At 35.9% G+C, this 21,223-nt stretch overlaps 1 protein-coding gene across 1 annotated transcript in view; it reads left to right on the top strand.

Annotated features, from left to right (window-relative positions):
* The window catches only part of LOC136829594 (dynein axonemal heavy chain 3-like), a 162,758-nt gene that overhangs the window by 119,073 nt on the left and 22,462 nt on the right, over positions 1-21,223 (top strand). The window contains exons 48-64 of the mRNA XM_067088440.1: positions 3,275-3,435; positions 5,572-5,712; positions 6,046-6,165; positions 6,667-6,832; positions 7,210-7,401; positions 7,834-8,027; positions 8,618-8,825; positions 9,248-9,393; positions 10,727-10,841; positions 13,156-13,357; positions 14,298-14,456; positions 15,215-15,363; positions 15,773-16,009; positions 16,500-16,691; positions 20,007-20,168; positions 20,545-20,684; positions 21,029-21,203. Of these exons, the coding sequence (XP_066944541.1) occupies positions 3,275-3,435; positions 5,572-5,712; positions 6,046-6,165; positions 6,667-6,832; positions 7,210-7,401; positions 7,834-8,027; positions 8,618-8,825; positions 9,248-9,393; positions 10,727-10,841; positions 13,156-13,357; positions 14,298-14,456; positions 15,215-15,363; positions 15,773-16,009; positions 16,500-16,691; positions 20,007-20,168; positions 20,545-20,684; positions 21,029-21,203 (2,859 nt within the window). The remainder of the gene's footprint in view (positions 1-3,274; positions 3,436-5,571; positions 5,713-6,045; positions 6,166-6,666; positions 6,833-7,209; positions 7,402-7,833; positions 8,028-8,617; positions 8,826-9,247; positions 9,394-10,726; positions 10,842-13,155; positions 13,358-14,297; positions 14,457-15,214; positions 15,364-15,772; positions 16,010-16,499; positions 16,692-20,006; positions 20,169-20,544; positions 20,685-21,028; positions 21,204-21,223) is intronic.

Here is a 21,223-nt window from a genome sequence, read left to right as displayed (position 1 = left end):
AGGAGAAATATTGCATTAACTCACTCCAGTGGATCTCACGCCTCATTATAACCGATTCTCACTTGCTCCAGACCCTTAATTTATGCTGAAAGTTTCATTAATGATATTTTTAAAAGTAGGTCGTTAACCCCATTCAGGACTCTTCCCTTATATCTACAATTCTGTTTTATTTTAAATGCAACAATGCATTTCTAATACTGTGTACATGAAAAATTAATAAGGTAAGCCAGCTTTTCCGTTTTCTTTTAAGTTACCATAAATTACTTTAGATATATTTATTTATAAAACACAGATATTATATTTCTGGAGTAACATATATCTATAAAATATTAATCTGTCTTGAGAAAGGATCTTTTTATAATTCCTGTTCTCAAAAAATACTGCAGCGTTACAAGTAACTCTGTCAATTAGAGTTTCACATCTGCGTCCAGCCTTTTCTAGGAAACTTAGAGCTTAGGAACTGTGCTTCCACAACTGGTGAAAGATGCAATTGGAGATGTCTTTGTGATTGGTGTATCAAAACAAAATTGACATCTTGAAGGTGACTATTTTAATTTAAATCTGTGACACATCAAGTTTTGGTTTTGCACTTTTGTCTGATTTGGTGGAATTAAGGTACAGCAATTTGATTTTGTCTTGATTACAAATTCTTTGGCTGGATGATGTTATGAGTTAATTGATCCACACTTCCTTAACTAAGTTTTGTTTACTTGAGAGTAAACTCATTGTTAAATCTCTCTTAGCTGCTTTCTTTACATGCCCTACAGATTATTTTGTCTTTGCATTCTAATGATTAAGCAGTCGTTTGTCTTCTTCTTCTTCTTCTTCTTCTTCTTCTTCTTCTTCTTCTTCTTCTTCTTCTTCTTCTTCTTCTTCTTCTTCTTTTTCTTCTTCTTAGCTTAATCCTCAGTCGGGGTCACTGCTTTTAAGGCGCCTTTTCCAGCTCTTTCAATCTTGTATCCTCCCTTTGTCTTTTCCATGTCTCTTGTGTTTTTTCAATGAAGTCTCTCCATCTTCTTTAAGGCCTTTGCCTTCTTTGTGTCCCTAGCACTTCCATTTCCAGAATCTCCCCTGCAAGATGTTGCTCATCATTTCCCTTCCTCATCAGGTGCCCAAACTCTCTCAGTGTTGATTCTAGGGCTTTGGGTGGACGTTTGTAACATTCGATACATTCTGATGACATGAAAATGGAAACCACACTTCTAGGATCTAATGCAACGCTGACTAGAACTCATGTCCTTCTGTATTTGTGCCCATCAGTCTTTTAGAATTAAAAAGAAAAATATTTCTGTCGCACCCAAAAAAATTTTAATGGGCCTACTTTACAACCTAGTTAGCTTAGCTGATTAATAATGGCCTTATTCTTTCTAATTGAACGCTGAATTCTTTTATTTTCTGTGTTCTGTCTTGTAGCTAATGATGATACAAATTTGATATTTTTTCTCTTTGTTTTCTGCATCATCAGTGGCACTCAGATACTCTCCAGTTCCAGCAATATATTTTTTATAACTCTATATTCTGCAAATCTCCCTTTCTCTCTCACACTCTTCTTTAGTAGTAAGGTATGATAACACACCTCAACTTCTTGTAGATTTGTTAAGTGACTAATCAAACTGGAAGCTCCTTTAATCTTTGAGCATATAGGAAGATGTTACTAAGGTACATCTTTCTTTTGAATAAAAATATGATTTGTAAATTGTCTTGGAAAGGGGATTGTTAAGTTCATGTCTGAGTCTGTTTCCAGAAGTCAGAAGATTTTGTGAAACTGCTACCGTTACTTTGCTTCCGTTCTCGTCAGTGGATGTTTTGAGCAACTCTTTACCAAGACAGGATATCTGGACTTCCTTGACGGCTGGTGGACGTTGTGCTCTCAATTCTGTATCCTTCGCACAATCTTTGTCATACTCCACTCACATTCAAGTGTGTGGAAATTAGCATTCATAAGGAAACTATATTAGTCTTCTTATGCCATTCCTTATTTAGACCTAGACATTGTTTGCCATTCTGTCTGCCCCAAAATCGAATGATTTACCTCTGTTTCAGAGGAAAACCTTTCGTAGTATAGTGGTAAAAACCCACTGGCAATAATATTTCTTTTGAAACTTCTTAGTATCATCTACAGTTTCGCCCAGGGTAAAAAGCTTTGTCCTTACAAGCCCTTTAATGATTTATATCATTTGCAATTTGTCTCTCTATTGTGAATATTTGTGTGAAATTTATTTTGTAGGATGGTAAATTAAACATGTCTTCTCAGAGAGTTTTTAAGAAAAATTTTTCCAAAAATGAATAATGATTCAGGATCCAGTCGAACTTTGAAATAAAATTGCATTTAGTATTTGATACATTCTCTATAGCTGCACCTTACTTTTAGCAAATCAGAATTTCTCGACAGATTTGAACTAAAATACCTTCACCAAAACCACCATTCAATTGCTAATGGATAGTGTTTCGACTTTGTGCATGATTCTTCATGATTCATATAGGCTATTTATAAACAATACGACCTTCTTTATAATAATATTCATATCGTTGTTGATTAAACCTTCATACCCCTTTCAAGATGTTTCGTGATTCATTTCAAACATTCACGTTATTGAAAGGTCTTATTTTCTTCTTTCACAAAAGGGATTTTTAACTGGTGTCCATACAGCAGTATTATTCTATTATATAATTGCCTCTAGAGACTTCCCAAGCGATCATGACAAGTTTGTAAAATCTCCCTTTGGTGAATCTACCTTTATTGTAAATGAATTATCCAAATTTACAACAGGAAACGTTCTCTTGCATCCTTTAAGATTAGTTTTAGTATAATTTCCATTTGTTAAATGAAACCAGTTTGCTTCTGTGTAGATTTCGGATTGTTTGTTCTTGCGTTTGTTTCAAATTTATCTGACTTTCAGACGGAGAGGAATACTGTATCACATCCACAAGCGTTAAGTGGTGAAAAATATTTATTCTTATCCATTTTTATGCACATATACAGTACCCCTTTCTTTTGTTGCATTTCAGAAGAGCCAAGAATTACAGTAGAACGGTCTTGTGCTCTCTACCGGAGTAATGAATACTAGGCCTCTAGAGTATAAGTATCATTTTAAGTGAGAAAAATTTTGTAACAGTGAGTTAGTATATCTAAAAGAAATTGAGTCGAAATAAAGAGTTTAAAGGGTTGCACACATTTTGTAACTAGGGTTTTAGCAAATGGTTTGTTTTTAGTGCATTCAAACAGAATTATAAGCCACTAAGGGTTGGCCTCCTTGTCGTTTAAACTCTGTAGGGTGCTAAGATGGACCCATCACCTGCCACTCTCTATGCATTCTTCAACGAACGGGTCCGAGCCAACCTCCACCTGGTTGTGGCTGTTTCTCCTATTGGCGACACCTTCAGGTCTCGATTAAGAAGATTCCCATCTTTAATTAATTGTTGCACCATTGACTGGTAAGTGTTTCCCGAAAGAAAATAGTCCATTACTTAACGATAAACAATTACTCCTTCTTGTCAGTTTAGTAAGGGGAGAGCTTATCTGCTTGGCTGGAGAACGGGATGCCAGTAAAGCATTTTGAAATCTCACGATTTTTGCGCTGAATCGTATCCATATCTGAGCGTCGCAATTCGGAAGAAAGTCTTTCGGGACGTCGTAAATATTGTTCAAGCAGGTCCTCAACAGTCGCAAGTCTTCATCTCGTTTTCTTCGTCGCGTAATTTTTGAAGAGCTCAAAATGTTTGAGGCGATTCGCTGTTAGTCAAGGATCGTCGATGTTATAGTAGTCATTGCTCTTGTTGACATTATATCTTTGTGTCGTACTGTAAAATTTCCTGACATTTCGTTTATGTACCCATGTAGCAGATTCTTATTACTTCACTGATTTTGTTTGCTTTGATTTTCAGTCTAAATTTAACAATGAATATAAATGACATTTTCACATGATTTGCAATTATGAAGTGTCATCTCCAGAATCTATCATTATTATTATTATTATTATTATTATTATTATTATTATTATTATTATTATTATTATTATTATTATTATTATTATTATATTTCTACTTTTCTTGTTTTTATTTTTTTAATTATTACTGTGATTAATATCACTGTAAAGTTTCGCAATTTTCAATATTCGTATTTAGCCTTCTGGACCTGACTTCTATAACCACCTAAGGTTCCCAGCTGGAAATTAATCGTCTGCGACCTGTATTTTTTCTTGCAATCTGTATTTATTCTTGCTATTATTCTCCATATAATTACTGTCATTACCATTTTTATGAATTCTAATTTTTTTCTACTTCTTCAACAACTGTGTGGATACTGCCGGTAATTATTTTTATCATGTTACCTGATGTATCTAGGTTGTGTGTATTGTATTTGTATATTCCATGGCCCTGAGCCGAAATAAAGGTTATTATTATTATTATTATTATTATTATTATTATTATTATTGCAAATCTTCTTCACAATTAAATTACTTTTACATAAATGTATTTTGTATTTTATAAACATATTCACGGGATTTGAGCTGGAATTCATTTTATTATTTGTAAATACAGTACTTTACATAAATGTGGATTTTGTATTATTATTATTATTATTATTATTATTATTATTATTATTATTATAATTAAAGAGACACTTTATTGTGTAAGCTGCATAAAGTTGTATCTCAGGTCTAATCTCTCTCTCTCTCTCTCTCTCTCTCTCTCTCTCTCTCTCTCTCTCTCTCTCTCTCTCTCTCTCAGCACCTGCCAGTTGATATAAAAAACAGTTTTGGTATTAACCTGTATGAATAAATCTTGTGCCTGTCCTTTCTCGTGACAAGTTGCAAAGATGTTTTGGATAGTTGTAATCTCAAACTCTCAGTCATAAGGACATTGAGATGGATCTATTTACTGTGTTGTATTTCGTGATACATCATCGTAAAGTTTCTAATTGAATCGCTCAGTTATCGTGGCATACCGTCGTAATGTTTTAATTGTGTCGCATGTGTCGTAATACAGTTGTGATGTGACATCATTCTTTTAGTGCAGACCGACGTACCTCTGAGTTACTACGGTTTTCAGGTTTTCTTCATCGGTGCGAATCGGCATAAAGATCGTGAAAGTGTGCACTGGGTTTAAACTGTACGTGAAGGTAACATATCTGAAGTAAAGTAAATTGCTAAGAAATAAGCCACACCCATTTGCATATTTTCATGACAGTTTAAGGCTTTTGCAGGTCGAGGACATTTAATGAAGGCTCGGGTACATGATATCAATAGTCTTTTGTCTTTAAGTGGTAAATTTTTACTGAAAAATATACTTCAAACAATCGGCAGAGTACGTCAGAAGCATTGTTACCAGACACTGCATTTATTTTGCAAATAGGATGCTTTTGTTAATCATTTTGTCATTCTAAAATAGTTTCGCTACGCCTCGGAGTCGCATTTACAATCTTACAGGGTTGTCCAAAGAATTTATTAAATGAAAGGTGAAAATCAGAGAAAGACCATGTTAAAAAAAAGTAGGCCAGCTAAATGGAGATAAAGGATATTTATAAATTTCCAAGTTCATAGCTCATATTTGTGCTGTTACTCTTCTCAGGTTTCAAGCCTGGCCTGAAGATGGCCTGGAACGAGTCGCTTCAACTTTGCTGGAGGAAGCGAAGTTAGAAGCTTCTTTGCTGAAACGTTGTGTGTCAGCTTGTGTCTATTTCCACCACACCATAAAGGAGCTGAGTCAAAGGTGATAACCCGTGACTGTTATGCACGGTTTGTTTCTCGAGTTTTTCTGCAACAGGAAACTTTTCTGAAATTTATTACCCCATCAGAGGAGAAATTTTTTTTTTTTAGTCTTTAGGTTCTTGACTGACATTTATGACATTTGCACACTACAAGCGCTTTCTGAAATCATTAAATGTCAACTGACCATATGAAAAGTTCTTTTGATTGAATTTACCCAGATAAATCTTGACTTCTCAAAAGCTTTCATTGTTAAGCCAAATAGGTTTCACGAATCAGTTCTGGGTATATCAAATGTAGATATCTTTCAGATGCATACTGTGTTCTGTCATTCCAGATATTACGAACAACATGGAAGACGTTGTTACGTCACTCCTACTTCGTTTCTGGAGGTGGTCTTCACTTTCAAGAAACTTCTGCTCAAAAAGCGCTCTGAGATTCTTACCCTGAGGGATAGGTAGGATGGTGTTTGTCTCCTGTTCGAGAATAATACTCAAAGAGTTCAATGAAAGTAGGAAAGGTGTCTGGGTGTGTTTCGCTTTTTAAGATTTCCGTTAGTCCTTGACACTTCGTGTATTTGGAAAAAGGAGCATTAGGAACTATATGCAATATTTTTCATTTAAATACAAAGGGTTTGATTCAGAATATTATTTCGTAACAATCTAAAGTCAGGATCAGCTGGAGAATACTTTTTGATTTTTCATGATTCATAATGACACCGTATACATTCTGCCTTTGTCACTTCAATAGATCTCTATTCATATTTGCCTTATTCGAGCAAATTAAACTCTTGAGTCTTGTCTCTTTAACCCTACTGATAATGATACATAAATCATAATTGCAATCACCCTCTCTGTTGTAAGGCATCGAATTTGTACACTTAGTCCTTAAACCTTCTTTAAATTTATATAGCTTTTGATGTCATCAGACGCATACTTTATGGTGCTTATGCTTCCAGGTATGTAACTGGCCTAGAAAAGCTGAAAGAAGCTAAACTGCTGATAACAGAACTGCAGGAGGAACTGAAGATGTTGCAGCCGCGGCTCGTAGAGACTTCAGCCAATACGGAAGCCCTAATGATTAAAATTGAACAAGACACCATTCAAGTAGAGAGAAAGAAGGAGGTAATGTACTATTTCGATATCAGGTATTTTATCTTGTATCGACCTTTACTTTGCACATTTCAGCGGAGAGAGAGAGAGAGAGAGAGAGAGAGAGAGAGAGAGAGAGAGAGAGAGAGAGAGAGAGAGAGAGAGAGAGAGAGCGATTCCATGCATAAGGTCAGCATATTTTGTTTATTTTCTTAACTGGAATCTTCTTAAATGTGTTGTGCATCGTGACTGAAATCAGAGAAATCTTTCCGTTGCTAATTCGTGCAATTCTATAGAAATTTTCTGAATTTTACGTTTTAGCAAATTATGCATTTTCATGAAATTAAATAATCCGACTGAAACGCATTCAAACTCATATAATGATCAAGTTGAAATTCGTTTCATTTTAGCTGGTAGCAGCTGACGAGGCTGTGGCAAATAAGAAATTTGCCGATGCTCAGTCTATTAAGGATGACTGCGAGAAGGAACTAGCAAAGGCAGTTCCTGCTCTTAATGCTGCTACAGATGCCTTGAACACGCTCAAGCAAGACGACATCAGAGTTGTGAAAGCCATGAAAAACCCACCTCCGGGAGTCAAACTGGTAACTTGTGCTCTTTTTGTAATGATTCTCTTCCTCTTAGAACTATTTAGACAGACCACAGTGTTATTTATAAAGACTTCAAAAGACGTTTGTGCTTCAGTATATTTCTAATTTTGTTGTTTATCATCCATAATATGCAACTGTTCATATGGAATATGCATGAGAGGCCACTAGCTAACCTTGCTAAGATAGATTTTACAGAAACATCCCAATGTGAAAAAATAGGTAAAAATATCCTGTATATAAAAAAGCCGAGATGGGGCTAAGTTGCACATCTCCAAGGTTTTTCCACAAGAGGTGAAAGTATCCAAGAACATATCTCATTCGATGCCAGCAGTCCCTTCGACCCACATGAATGAGATTTCAGTAGCGGAAAAGGACTGAGTAATTAAACTTTACCTACCGCTTAATCATTCCCTCTCTCCATTCAAGGTTATGGAAGCCGTGTGTGTCATGCTGGAGGTAAAGCCGGAACGAAAGCCTGATCCAAGTGGGTCTGGAAAGATGATCGAGGATTTCTGGGCACCGTCGCAGAAGCTCCTGGGGGACATGAAGTTCTTACAAAATCTCTTGGATTACGATAAGGAGCACATACCGACCAAGATAATCACCTTAGTTAGGAACAAGTATGGGTTATCGTTGTTTTTTTTTTTAGGGACGTGAATTTAATTGGTGATGTCTTTCCGTCATTTTACTTTTGTGAAACTTCGTGGTCACTGGGTCTTTCCATTTTGAGTTGATTTTGTGAAAGGTATTTACTGTCACAATATCTTATAAAACCAATGAATATGTATATAAAGAGTTTGTTTTTGTATAAAATGTTGATACAGATCCCTTGCTCACTAAAATAGGTAGCTCAAGCCTTCAGTAGTTTGATACAAGACCCCAGGTTAAATTTTAATAATATCGTAGAGAGCAGAGCATCTGCTCCTGTTTCAAAGACCTGCATATTGTATGTTCTTGTTTGCCTAGTACATTTATTATTACCCTTTAAATTGAAAAAATTTGCTATAGCAGTTTGTTGGATTAAGGCTCTCTCTCTCTCTCTCTCTCTCTCTCTCTCTCTCTCTCTCTCTCTCTCTCTCTCTCTCCATGAACCCATAGTTTAATTAGGCTTCCACGAAAAACACAGAGTAAATCCATCGAGGTTGATATCTACTCGAAACTACTCAAGAACTACAAACATAAGTTTTTTCTTTCGAATTCCACTTGTCAGATTCTACAGCCACCCCGATTTTGACCCGAAGAAAATTCGGATGGTTTCCATGGCCTGCGAGGGCCTGTGTCGGTGGGTAAGAGCCATGGTTGTTTATGATCAGGTCATCAAAATTGTCGCCCCAAAGAAGCAGGCCCTCGAAGCTGCCAATCATGAGCTCGCCCTTCAAAATGAGAAGCTGGAAGAGAAGAGGAAGGAACTGAGAGAGGTAAATACATCCGAAAGGACGTAGTATTAGGTAGTGAATGTACATCGTTATTAAACAGAGAAAAAATGTCCCTTTTTCATTTTCTTGGTCATCTCCGTATAAAACTAAGATGGAAGCATGACTGTGTGCCTAAAACACTTAAAGTTAAGAATCTTGGTCTGAAGATAAAAATCTTAGCGAGGAGCAACCGAGACCTCTTGAATTTTCCTGTGTTCATATTAGCTCACTAAAAAATGCTCATCTTAATACATAAGTTGGGATATCACATTTCTTAACCAACCTCTCATTGGATGCGTTGGAAGATTATGGTCCGCAGCTCGGTAGGAGCCAAGACAATTCAAGGTTACTGATGTGAACATTACTCAAACGAAGATTGTTCCGAGTTATTTAAAGGGATTAAAACTATTATGCTCTTTATTTAGGTGACAGACAAACTCCAGGCCCTTAATGACGAGTTTACGAAGAAGCAGAAAGAGAAGAAAGATCTTGAGGATTCCATCGTCAGGTGTGAGCAGAAAAGGGACAGATCAGAGAGGCTCATCGGAGGCTTGGGAGGTGAAAGGGACAGGTAGGTTATCTTTTGAATTAATTAAATTAAATAAATACATTTGAATGTGGTGCCAAGGTAATCATAAGCTAATCAAAATAATACAGGGGTAGTGAAAGAAAAGGTGGCTCTGGTATTTGAATGGCTTACTAACATGCGATGCCTCATCGCACTCTTTTCTTAGTCTCTGGAATTAAGAAATCCTCAAAATTATCTACGAATGCAGTTGATTTTGCTAATGCTATGCATTACAATAAGAAATTGTTGAAATCGGGATCACTCGTAACTGCTCTTGATTTTGCTTTAAACAATTTGAGTATTTGTCCTTTAATTAATCGTTAAGAATGGAAGAAGATAGACATTCTCGAAGGCTTAAATGCAGAGGAAATAATAAATGAGATCAAATACAAAACAGTTTATTCTTACAGGTTTTAGGGAATATGAAACTTTTTATTGAGAAATATTTCTCAGTGAATAAATTTGGACATTTCTTTATTTCTCTATAAATATCAACTTCTGAACTTCATATATGTATTAACCCTATTTTTATTTTCAAAGTGGTACATTAGAGTCTTCCTAAATCCAGCCTCATGTTTTCTGTATTTTATCTTCCTTTCGTGTATTTAAGAATGATTTTATTTTGGAACAGATTTCGAACTTTCAGCTAATTCCCATAAATTTTCGTTAGACAAAGTTTTGGTTATTTGACGATGCTTTTTACTCCAATCAAAGTGTCTGGCTTATGTCGTAAAACAGCTCTAATCTATTTATAACCTAAAGAGTATACATTTTTTCAGTTTAACTGGTAAATTTGTGAAGCATTGCTTCTATACCCGCTTGTTAAATCTTATGTTTTGCACCGCGGTTCATAATTTAATCGATTCACTTAGTTTTGCAGAATTCTTTAGGTATTTAATTTGCTTCATATATGCTTTTTTATTCGCTTTTACATATAACGTTGTTCATCACTTCTTACAATTTAAAATGAGTGAAATAATTATTCTCTGATAATGTTTTCAAATTTTCTCCTTGAAAATATTTGTCTATTGCATTAAGCAATACTATTCATGTTTATCATTAATTATTAATTTACATTCTACAGAATATCCTGATTTAGAAAATAAATAATCTTACAGTTTGTTTTCTTTTTCCGTTTTATCTCCTTTTCAACTCTGGCCTCACGTATCACAGCTCATAATAATTCAATCATCAATTACCATTTTTTTTTTTTTTTTGAGAATGTGAAACAAGTATTTTCTACTGTTGTCTCCATAAATGGTTTCACACCATCTCTTATATCCTAAAGTAGGTCACTCTAATCTAATTGATTTATCTTGTTCAATTTAATTTTCAGATGGAGCAGCGAGGCGCAGCAGCTCAGCGAGAGTTTAGAGAACGTCGTCGGAGATGTTCTGATCGCTGCCGCCATCATAGCCTACTTGGGACCCTTCACGGTCGACTACAGACAGGTCTGTAAACGACTTCCTGTCTCTGTCATACTGACTGCTCTTACTGATTGCGCGTAATAAGATATAATTGCTTTGACAGAGTTAGTTTCTTTACGTTAATTCGATACTCACAATAATCCATTGCCTTTTACACCAGAAAGCTAAAGTTGTCACAAGCTCCAATAATTCTCGGTATTTTACAAACTGAACTGTGCACGCGGCCCTCTTTTCGTCCGACTTGGGAACGCAATGAATGCGTAAACTGTCTTGGCAGAGTTTGCATGAAACGTTACAGTAGGTGTCTTGAGACGGTTGTAGAAGTGTGCTTGGTGAATGAGAACAGTCTTCCTCACGTTAAATTAACATGCTTAGAGAGAAGCGCCGGCAGATGGTCAGCGTAACTTATTGCGCCAATGCAGTTTGCTTTCATGAGGATTTGCCTGATGGAAATCCGAAGACCAGAGTCGATCAAATACTGTTACCCAGGCGTTGTTAGCATTCTCGCACGTGGCTGAACCTCTTTGATGATATTATTCAGAGGAAAGAAGAATTCATTTTCCGAATGCATTATTGCTACTCGTATAATTCGAACTTTATTTATTTCTTACAAAGATTGAAATAACAAAATTCCTGTTGTTTTGATATACAGCGCTAAGATATATATATATATATATTTTATATATATATAACACACACATATGTATAACTGAATCACGAAAATATGAACGCTGTTTAGATTCCTGTTGTTTTGATATATCCAGCAAAATGAAAAGCTAAGATTCCTCTTCATTTTATTCGTGATTTTATTATACACACACACACACACACATATATATATATATATATATATATATATATATATATATATTATGTATGTACATTTATATATATATATACATATATATATATATATATATATATATATATATATATATATATATATATATATATATATATAAACGCAGAAATTCATAGGAGATACGCGTGGTTTAGTATGTGGGAAAACCACAAGAAAATAACATTTAGATGATTCGAACCAAGCTCTTTTGCGCTTATTCACGCATCGTCAGGGCAAAAATGAGACAGTTTAGAAGAATGTTAAAGGTAAAGAAAATGTTAAAGGTAAAGAAAAAGAAGAAGACCCACCAGATGGTTAACTGGACTCGAAGGGTAATTAAGAAAGGGATTATCCAGGATGATCCTGTCTCAGACGGGAACAACATACTTAACGTTAAGAACTTTGAAAAGGGTGACAATGCAATTTACCAAATGTGTATAAACCTGAATTTTAATCTCTTTTTAGATTATGTTTACATATATTTTTTTCAATTGCGAAAACATCAAGCTTAAAACATTACCAGTGTTTGAATTGATAAAACAAAGTTCCGTGACTTAGCTTTTAACCGTGTCATTGAACAGAACTATATGGAACTTCTTCACTTCGGTAGGTAATAGGATGATCTGAATCTCTCATGCGTACAAAAAATGCATTCGGTGTCTGGCCAGTTCTTACAGAATTTTGATGCTACTTAATTGGTTGTGCAAGTGACTTTCCAGTTTGTCCGTTATATTTTTATCATTTTTTCTAGAGAATTTCGTATATGCAGAAAGAAACGTTAGGAGAATTTTTTTATTACCAAACCCTTAACATTAAAATGACTGAAAACATCGTTTATGTTGAAAAGATTCAAATTCTAGAAATCTATATATATATATATATATATATATATATATATATATATATATATATATATATATATATATATATATATATATATATATATATATATATATATATATACATACACTGTATGTTTATATATGTGTGTGTATGTGTGTGTCAAGAAGATGTGTAGTCTTGAAATAATAGAAATAACTGAAATAAGAATATATTAATGCAGATATGCACACACACACACACACACACACACACATACACACACATATATATATATATATATATATATATATATATATATATATATATATATATATATATACATACACCCATTTAGTTAATGCATGTATGTATGGTTCCGTAAATTATAAGCCCGAAACTGTTTTCTTTGCATTTTGAAACAGGTGTTTTAACATCGTAAGTGGCTGTAATGCTTCATGAAAGCATTAATTAGTATTATGGTTAACTTTAATTGTATTTCACTTTGCCCTTTTTTTCTGTTTTTTCCACAAACGATCATTTTGTGCTAGAACAAAAGACAGCCCTTATTATCAGAAAACGTTCTTAAAATATACAAGATTCTCACACCAATCTGTCATCGGTGTTTTTGTTTTTTGGTTTAGTATTTTAAATCATTTATTGTATTTCCTGTTTAAGGAGTGTGTCAAGAAGTGGCACTCTCACTGTCAAGAGCTTGGAATATCCTGTAGCGCCACGTTTTCTCTCTATGACACATTGGGCGACACAGTGCAGAGTCGTACTTGGCAATTAGCAGGTTTACCTGTCGATGAGTTCTCTGTTGACAACGGGATTATTGTCGCGTACTCGAGGCGTTTTCCACTCATGATAGACCCGCAAGGTAAGTGTCCACTTCATTAGGATTAATATATTGATGTGACTTCAAGGTTGTTGTAACTGTCTGTTGACTAAGGACGATCCCGAATCGACTTGAAAAGTAGTGGTGTCACTAAATAAATCTGCAGGATGAATATGGTTGAATAGTCTTTTGGTGTAATTGTAAATAAAGTAACACGCAGACTCATGGAGGTAATTACGATCTTTTAATTCGCAAGGTTAACTCTTTCAATATACAGGCTAAGCTGTGTATAACTGTAAACAAATCCACAAGGGCAATTACGACTTTACGGCCCTCATGATGAACCTTACTTTTCATATGGTTAGAGGGCAAGTATCACAGACCCATAAATCATTGCTTAGTAAGAACCTACTTGGCAGGTTTGGGTTTTTGATAGATTATCTAGGTAAATATGGATTTGAATGTACTTACAACCACGAATTGAGCGATTAGTAACACTTTAAACAGACCCACGTATAAATAGTCTTTGAATTATGGCTAATGTTTGAATAAGCCTGTTGAACATGACAGACGTACCAGGCAGACTTGCCTTCAGCATGATCGACCTGAATTTAAAGTAACTGAAAACACTCCTTAATTACTGGAAGGATGAATTAACAGCGTACATATGACTTAGTACTCATGTTGTTTTATTCGCAGTGATAAAATTCCCAAAATTCCGGCTACTATATTTGGGAACGTCCTTTTACTAAACTTGCTTTTAGAATAATGACGTGATGTATTTACATTATTTTCTGAGATAATGTTAAGAAAATTATACTGACTTACAGTGGTGATTTTTGCAGTAATATTTGCTTTCTCATAGCAAACCCTATGTAGAGTTTTTAACAGATTTCGAGAGCCATGTTTATATTTCTCCCTCCCCCCAACCCCTGCCAAAAAAGAATATTTTGTTACTTTTGGCTAACTTCGTCGCTTATAGGTCAAGCCAATAAGTGGATCATGAACATGGAGAAAGAAAACGGGCTCTTGGTGACGAAACAGACCGACCCTTCATTCATCAGGACGGTGGAAGGGGCACTGCAGAAAGGAGTACCCCTGCTTATCGAGGGTGTTGGAGAGGATATCGACCCAATTCTAGGTATGGAGAGGTTTATCAGTTTTCACTTAAGGTTGTGGTTAAGACACTGCTGGGTTAAGCCTTAGTGCTCACTGAGAGGCCTTGAACTGTGCACTTTACACAGCACTGTAGGTTCTTTGCAATGTTTCTGCGGCCCAAACCGCATTGCTTTCTGCCTTTGACTTTTCATCCGTTCCCATGAGTCTCTTCACACCTAGCTGTCCAACTCTTTTAACTTTACATTGCTTCCATTTTCACCTCCCTTAAGAAATGTGATTCAGTTATATTCTTAAGTTAGTTTTAATAATAATAATAATAATAATAATAATAATAATAATAATAATAATAATAATAATAATAATAATAATAATAATAATATGGGTAACTTTAGATTGGAATACGTGGACCGAGAATGATCGAAACGAAGTTCAAGTACTTTTATACAGGTTTAAAAATATACAGGAAGTGTTGAAACTGACAGACCTTCGTGTGGGATGAACTGAGGGAATCCTTTGAAGTGAATGAGGAGTGAAAGAAGAACTGGACTGGGTGTATGACTGATGGAAGTATATGGAACAGCAAGTCAATGAAAATGAAAGGGACAAAATAGGAATATGTTAAAAATAAGATAGAGGAAATCTTTAAATAAGAAAAATGATACAGTTATCGGACATGCCTGAGACCAGAAGGTAAATAGTAGCGATGCACTGATGAAGGATGTTGTTTCATAAGCATGAGTAAACAAGTGTCCCTTGACAAATATTTTGTTTGCCTCCAAGATCCTGTGCTGCTGAAGCAGACGTACAAACAGCAAGGCGTCGACCACGTCCGTTTTGGTGAACACCAGGTCGAGTACCGCACCGGCTTCAAACTCTATTTCACGACGAGGCTGAGGAATCCCCATTACCTTCCCCAGATTACTGTCAAAGTAAATAAAAACCGCTTCTTCTTGTTATTTCAGATTATAATTTTCTCATACTGAAATATCTCAGGTTTCTGTATATCCTACTTTTCCTTACAGTTGAGAATAGGTTATTTGTTGTGTACGCAGTTACCGAATTTATGCCATCATTTCAAAAAACAATATTTATTTGTTTACTATTTCCTATGCATTTCTGAAAATTTCTGATTTCGGTACAAGTTAAAACGTTTTTTTTTTTCTGGTCAAAATGAAATTCCTTTTCATGGACTCTTACCAATGCCATGAAAATAATTTAATGAATTTCATCAGTAGAACAGTATTGGTAGTGATGAAATCATCTGCTAAACCCATTCAGAACCTTGCATCTATTGTTAACTTCCCAGAGGTCAGAAATGTCATTCCTGAATGCTTTCAGGTTGTCCTCGTGAACTTCCTTATTACCCAGCTTGGTCTGGAGAATCAGCTGTTAGGTCTGGTTGTAGCCCACGAAAGGCCTCAGCTTGAAGAACGGAAGAACCGCCTATTGGTGGAGTCTGCTCATAATCGCCGCGCACTTCAAGAGACCCAGGAGAAAATCCTTGAGGTCCTTTCGACTGCCGGCCAAAATCTTCTTGAAGATGAAAAGGCGATTGATATCATGTCCTCCAGCAGGGTAAGGTTGTATTATGAGACTTAGAACTATGATGATGGGGCTGGTGATGATAATCATGTAACTGTGACCTGGAGAACGCAAGTGTGAATAAGAAATCAGGAGTTCGGGTGAATTTCTGTTACCAATTTCTGTAATCACCATCGTGTATGACGATGTGACAGTCCAGTAATTTTCTTCTAATACCAAACAGAAAGACTCCTGAAGAATTTGAAAGTAGAAATTAAAAGCCACTGAGAACCTTATGAAAGTAAGCAAGGCAGCCAAGAGCAAGATACTTGAAGTAACTGCACCTTTATTCCATATATTAAGACCTCTCCCATCTTTAACCGTACTTTGTATGCACTTCTGCTTATTTGTTACAGTTCTTTTGTAGATGATTTTAGCAGTGTCACTTTAGCTTTGAAAAAAAAGTCTGTTTTTTATCGGCACTTCTATGTCCCCTCTCACCTGTGTTCCATATGTAACTTTTCTGTTCTTAATCACTTCACAGGTTCTGTCACAGGAGATATCTGCTAAGGAGGAGGTTGTCCAACAGACCGAGATGGAAATCGATGAAGCCCGCAGTGCATACCAGCCTGTGGCTATTCATGCTTCTGTTCTTTTCTTCTGCGTCTCGGATATGGCAGCTATAGAACCCATGTACCAGTACTCCTTGGCATGGTTTATAACTCTCTACCACCAGGTATGTGAAGGGATGAGCAAATGCCCTCCTTTGTTAGTATGTTACATATTGTACAGTATAAGGCCTCTATGAAAGGGGATATCTGTGAATATCTGACTTTCCTTTTACAGCTTACTCTGAACCAAAGTCAGCTGAAAGGGATTAAGGTTGAAATGCATGGACATGAGCTAAGGCATTTTTAAAAATATACTTCAAAGTCATATAAAATATCACAGATATATAAAGCACTAAAAAAAATCCATTAGTAAAAAAGGTGTCAGGGAATGAGGCGATCTGGTATTTACAAGGTAATTTACAGTCGACAACGACTCTAGTTGGACTGCTTATACTTCTTATGACATCAGATTACACAATTTTCAGAGGTCTCCTTGCTAACAAATTTTAAAAAACATTGAGATAATCAAACATTTTTCCATGTACAATTAGCTAGTTATAGAGACACTGGTGGATACAATAGGTTGGATAAGTGACATTTCTTCAAGGGTAAATGTTACAACTTAGACTCTCTCTCAAATTAAAGCATTTTGATTTAATGCTATTGAGCCAAGTTTGCAGCAGAAAGAGAGTAAAACAGCTTCAAGGAAATGATAGGAATATTGGTAGGATATTAACAATTAATTACCTAACCAATATTCACAATTCACTGAAGAAAAATACATTACCAAGGAGAACGATAAAAACTTGACACGTTAAAAGGGTATATATAATCGTTAAAGGACAAAAAGGAAGGCACGGCATCTGGACGCTGGAAGAAAGGCAGGGACCCATGCCCTGTTTATTGGTTTTACTTGTCACATCTAGTTAAGTTAAGTATACTTTAGTTTAACCAGACCACTGAGCTGATTAACAGCTCTCCTAGAGAGGGCTGGCCCGAAGGATTAGATTTATTTTGCGTGGCTAAGAATCAATTGGTTGCCTAGCAATGGGACCTACAGCTTATTGTGGAATCCGAAACACATTATACCGAGAAATGAATTTCTATCACCAGAAATAAATTTCTCTAACTCTTCATTGGCCGGTCGGAGATTCGAACGCGGGGCCAGCAGAGTGCTAGCTGAGAACGGTACCCACCCAACCAATGAGGAACTTATCACATCTAATGATGCGATCAAGTGCAAGTAACATCTACATTGAAGCCCCTTATTCCTATTTCATTCATATTTTTTTATAATTAAAAAGTTTGGGAACATGGCTTCATGATTGTTTTCTGCTTTAAGACTTTCTTGAGTGTATCTAGATTTCTGGCTTTTTGAGCTCCCACCAAAGGTACCTTGATATGATTGTTGTCAGAGATGACAGCAAGCTAGGGTCCATAATATAGCCAGGAGCTAATTGTCTCATGACAAGCATTGTAAAGAAGTCACGACGAGACTATTACAGTATTTATACAACTTAATCCAACCGCAGAAACATCTGGGATAAGAAGCAGAACATTGGGTATGCAGGATATCATAGCTTAGAGCTTAGTTTATTTTAATAAGGTAAACGGATCATGAGTCTTCCCAAGAAAAAATAGGATCTAGTTCAAAACAAACCTAAATTTCTTCTTAAAGATTACGAAAATTTTCCTACCTTCCTGTTGACAAAAGTAGCCTTTTGAAGATATTGTAATAATACTCTAAATCTTATAAAGACTGAAGAAAAAACGTAAGATAAATCAACAGTGAAAGTTAAGATATGATCTCAAATACAAACATCCATACCTTATTCAAGTACATTTATTGCATTACTAATACAAAATTTATATCCACAATAGAAAGTCATCAAGTTTTCCTGGCTGGCAATGGATGTGGTTAATGGTGCGAGGGTTAAATCGCTTACGGAATCGGGTGTAAAAGATGCGTTAAATTTGGATATTGCAGCATCAGGATTCCCGTTATAACGTGGATTTTCTGTAGTCTGAGTTCTACGTTAATGCAGAGTCATGCTGCTCACACAGAATCCATAAAATTTATTTCCTCACCTTTTATACTTTGTGACGATGTTAATGCTAGTGGCATTAGGTAACATGGTACTAGTAACCACTATTGCAGAGTCATTTATTGCAAGCTTTCCTGCTATGGTTTCTTTGTCAAAAGCAGCATTGAGGGCCACCTTGTATGGGGGCCCATTAGTCAGGGGTGGTACATTGACTGACATGACAACAGGAAGGGTTTTAGGCCGAGTTTTGGCGTGAACGGTGCGAAGGACGTGCATAGTTGTCATTGGTGGGTGTCGTCAAATGATCAGTCGTAGCTGACACAAGGTGCTAGCCACTTGTAGCAATAGTTCGAAAATCTGGCACAATATTTGAGCCTCTTTTCTACTGGACTCATGGTTGGGCTGCATATGTCGCATTTGTTGTACATAAACATCAATATTTATTACAACAGACAGCTTGACATGATTTTTACATTCAAACGCAGGGTCAAATATTCGTGGCTTTTTCATATTGGTTAGCTAGATGATTCCAAAAGAGGCATAAAGTGTTTAAGTTTTCAAAATTATGTCAATATGGGGCAGATTCAACAATTGGCGTTGCAGAAGGGGGATGCAATCAATTGTGCATGTTGACTATTGTATTCTTTGATACTGAGACATGTCATCGTATTGACTGCAGAATTCTTTAAGCAACAGATCAATTTTGTAAATTTCAGAAAATTCAAGATATCATCTTGATTATGGATTGGGGTACGAAGAACTGGCCAAGAGGCAGTCAGTTTGGTGATTTTCCTGTCGAAGATGAGAATGACTACCTGAGGTTATTTCACGGGGCATGGTATGGCAATGTCTTGTTGGTTTTAACATTGCTAGCCGCATCAGAGTCCTGTTACATGACCATGTCCTCCAGATGTGCTAGGCAAGGTGTTGCTTTCCAAAGCAAACTCTCCTTGATACCAACGGTAGTGGTGAATTTAAGTGTATGATGGTATTTCTCGGCCTGTCTCTGGAAGGCTTTGATTGCATTACAGGTATTGAGACTAAAACGTTTATTGATACTGCACCAGACCACTGGTCATCGACCCATATTATAGCAGCCAACGAGGCGAGATGCGCCCTTGTTCAGACTCACGAAGTGGACATCCAGAGCCACCCGCTCTTGTAGCTGATAAGAGGAGACGAGAAAATTCCCACATGGCAAAAGAATGAAGTCAACGAGAAATAAAGACAATTCTGTGGAAATTTCTAAAATTTATATAGATTTTTGTTTGAAAATTTGATGTTTCTTAAACTTTTTGCGTTTTGAGTTATAATTTTCCACATTTAAGGTATTTTTCTGCTGTGAAAATATTGTACACCTGATACATATAACATTTCCCCTGAATATTTTTGCAGTCCATAAGGAGTTCAGCCACAAGCGAAAACGTCGAGTCAAGAATCGAATTGCTGAATTCTTATTTAACAAGGGCCATTTTTCTGTCGGTCAGCCGATCTCTCTTTGAGAAAGACAAGATGCTCTTTTCCTTCATCTTGTGTGTAAGACTTCAGCAAGCACAGGTAATATTTCATGAGAGAGAGAGAGAAGTTTTGTTCTAGAAAACATAACACTTGATTTATTGATTTATATTGGAATGACAAGTCTTTTATGTTAAATGTAGTTTGGGTATTTTCTTTACATTTTGGTGTTCTGAAGACCACCGGGGCAACAGCATGATATTAAATGAGACAGGAATAACTTCATACATATAATTTTACCAGGGTAATCTATTCTTAACCACAGTATTTGTTAGATTAATTCTGGTTAAGTGAGGTTAGTATAAATTCAGCAGTGATGGTCAGTGGCACACAGACTACTAGATAAATATTGAAGAAATGCAGACTTGATGCCGAAAAAGTAAATTAATATGATGAGTATTTGCCGTTTTATTTTCAGGGTTCTCTTAACGAAGACGTATGGCGCTTCTTACTAACTGGAGGAAAAGGTCTAATTGACAGCTCCATAGGCGGTCCTCCAACATCGTGGCTTTCGGACAGAGCCTGGCATCAACTCATCCAGGCAGGGAGGTGTGCAAGGTATGGAGGTTTTGGTCGATTCAGTAATTTGTTATAAAGGGAAGAAAGTGATTATTATCTTTGAATTCTTTTTACACAATTTGATTTATACTTATCTTATCATAACTTTAATGTTTTATGAAAATAGCATTTATATGCAATTTAGTTATTGACACACGGATTCCCTGACACAAAATTATAACGAGATTTATCACAGAAATCTGGTATACTGTTGCATTTTTAAAATTTATTGAAGTATTATTTGGTGATGGTAGTTTTCTGAAATTATATCCTAATATAATTTCCTGCAACCTTTGCTGAAGCTGCACGTGAAAAATTATAATTTTCATTTTCTTATTATATAGTTTGTCAGGCATCCATGAGCATCTAACCAAGAACCTACCTCTCTGGGAGGAGGTATACGAATCTCCCGTTCCTCACCAGACACCCTTTCCGGAGCCTTATCATGATTTAAGTGCCCTTGAGAGGCTGGCTGTGCTTCGATGCATAAGGCCAGATAAGGTCACTCTCGCTATTCAGGTAAGGTCAAGCTTATATAT

Source organism: Macrobrachium rosenbergii, chromosome 44 (assembly GCF_040412425.1).
Source record: "Macrobrachium rosenbergii isolate ZJJX-2024 chromosome 44, ASM4041242v1, whole genome shotgun sequence".
NCBI classification, from domain to species: Eukaryota; Metazoa; Arthropoda; class Malacostraca; order Decapoda; family Palaemonidae; genus Macrobrachium; species Macrobrachium rosenbergii.
The sequence above is the reverse complement of the archived record's forward strand: the minus strand, read 5'-3'. Positions and strand labels throughout refer to the sequence as shown.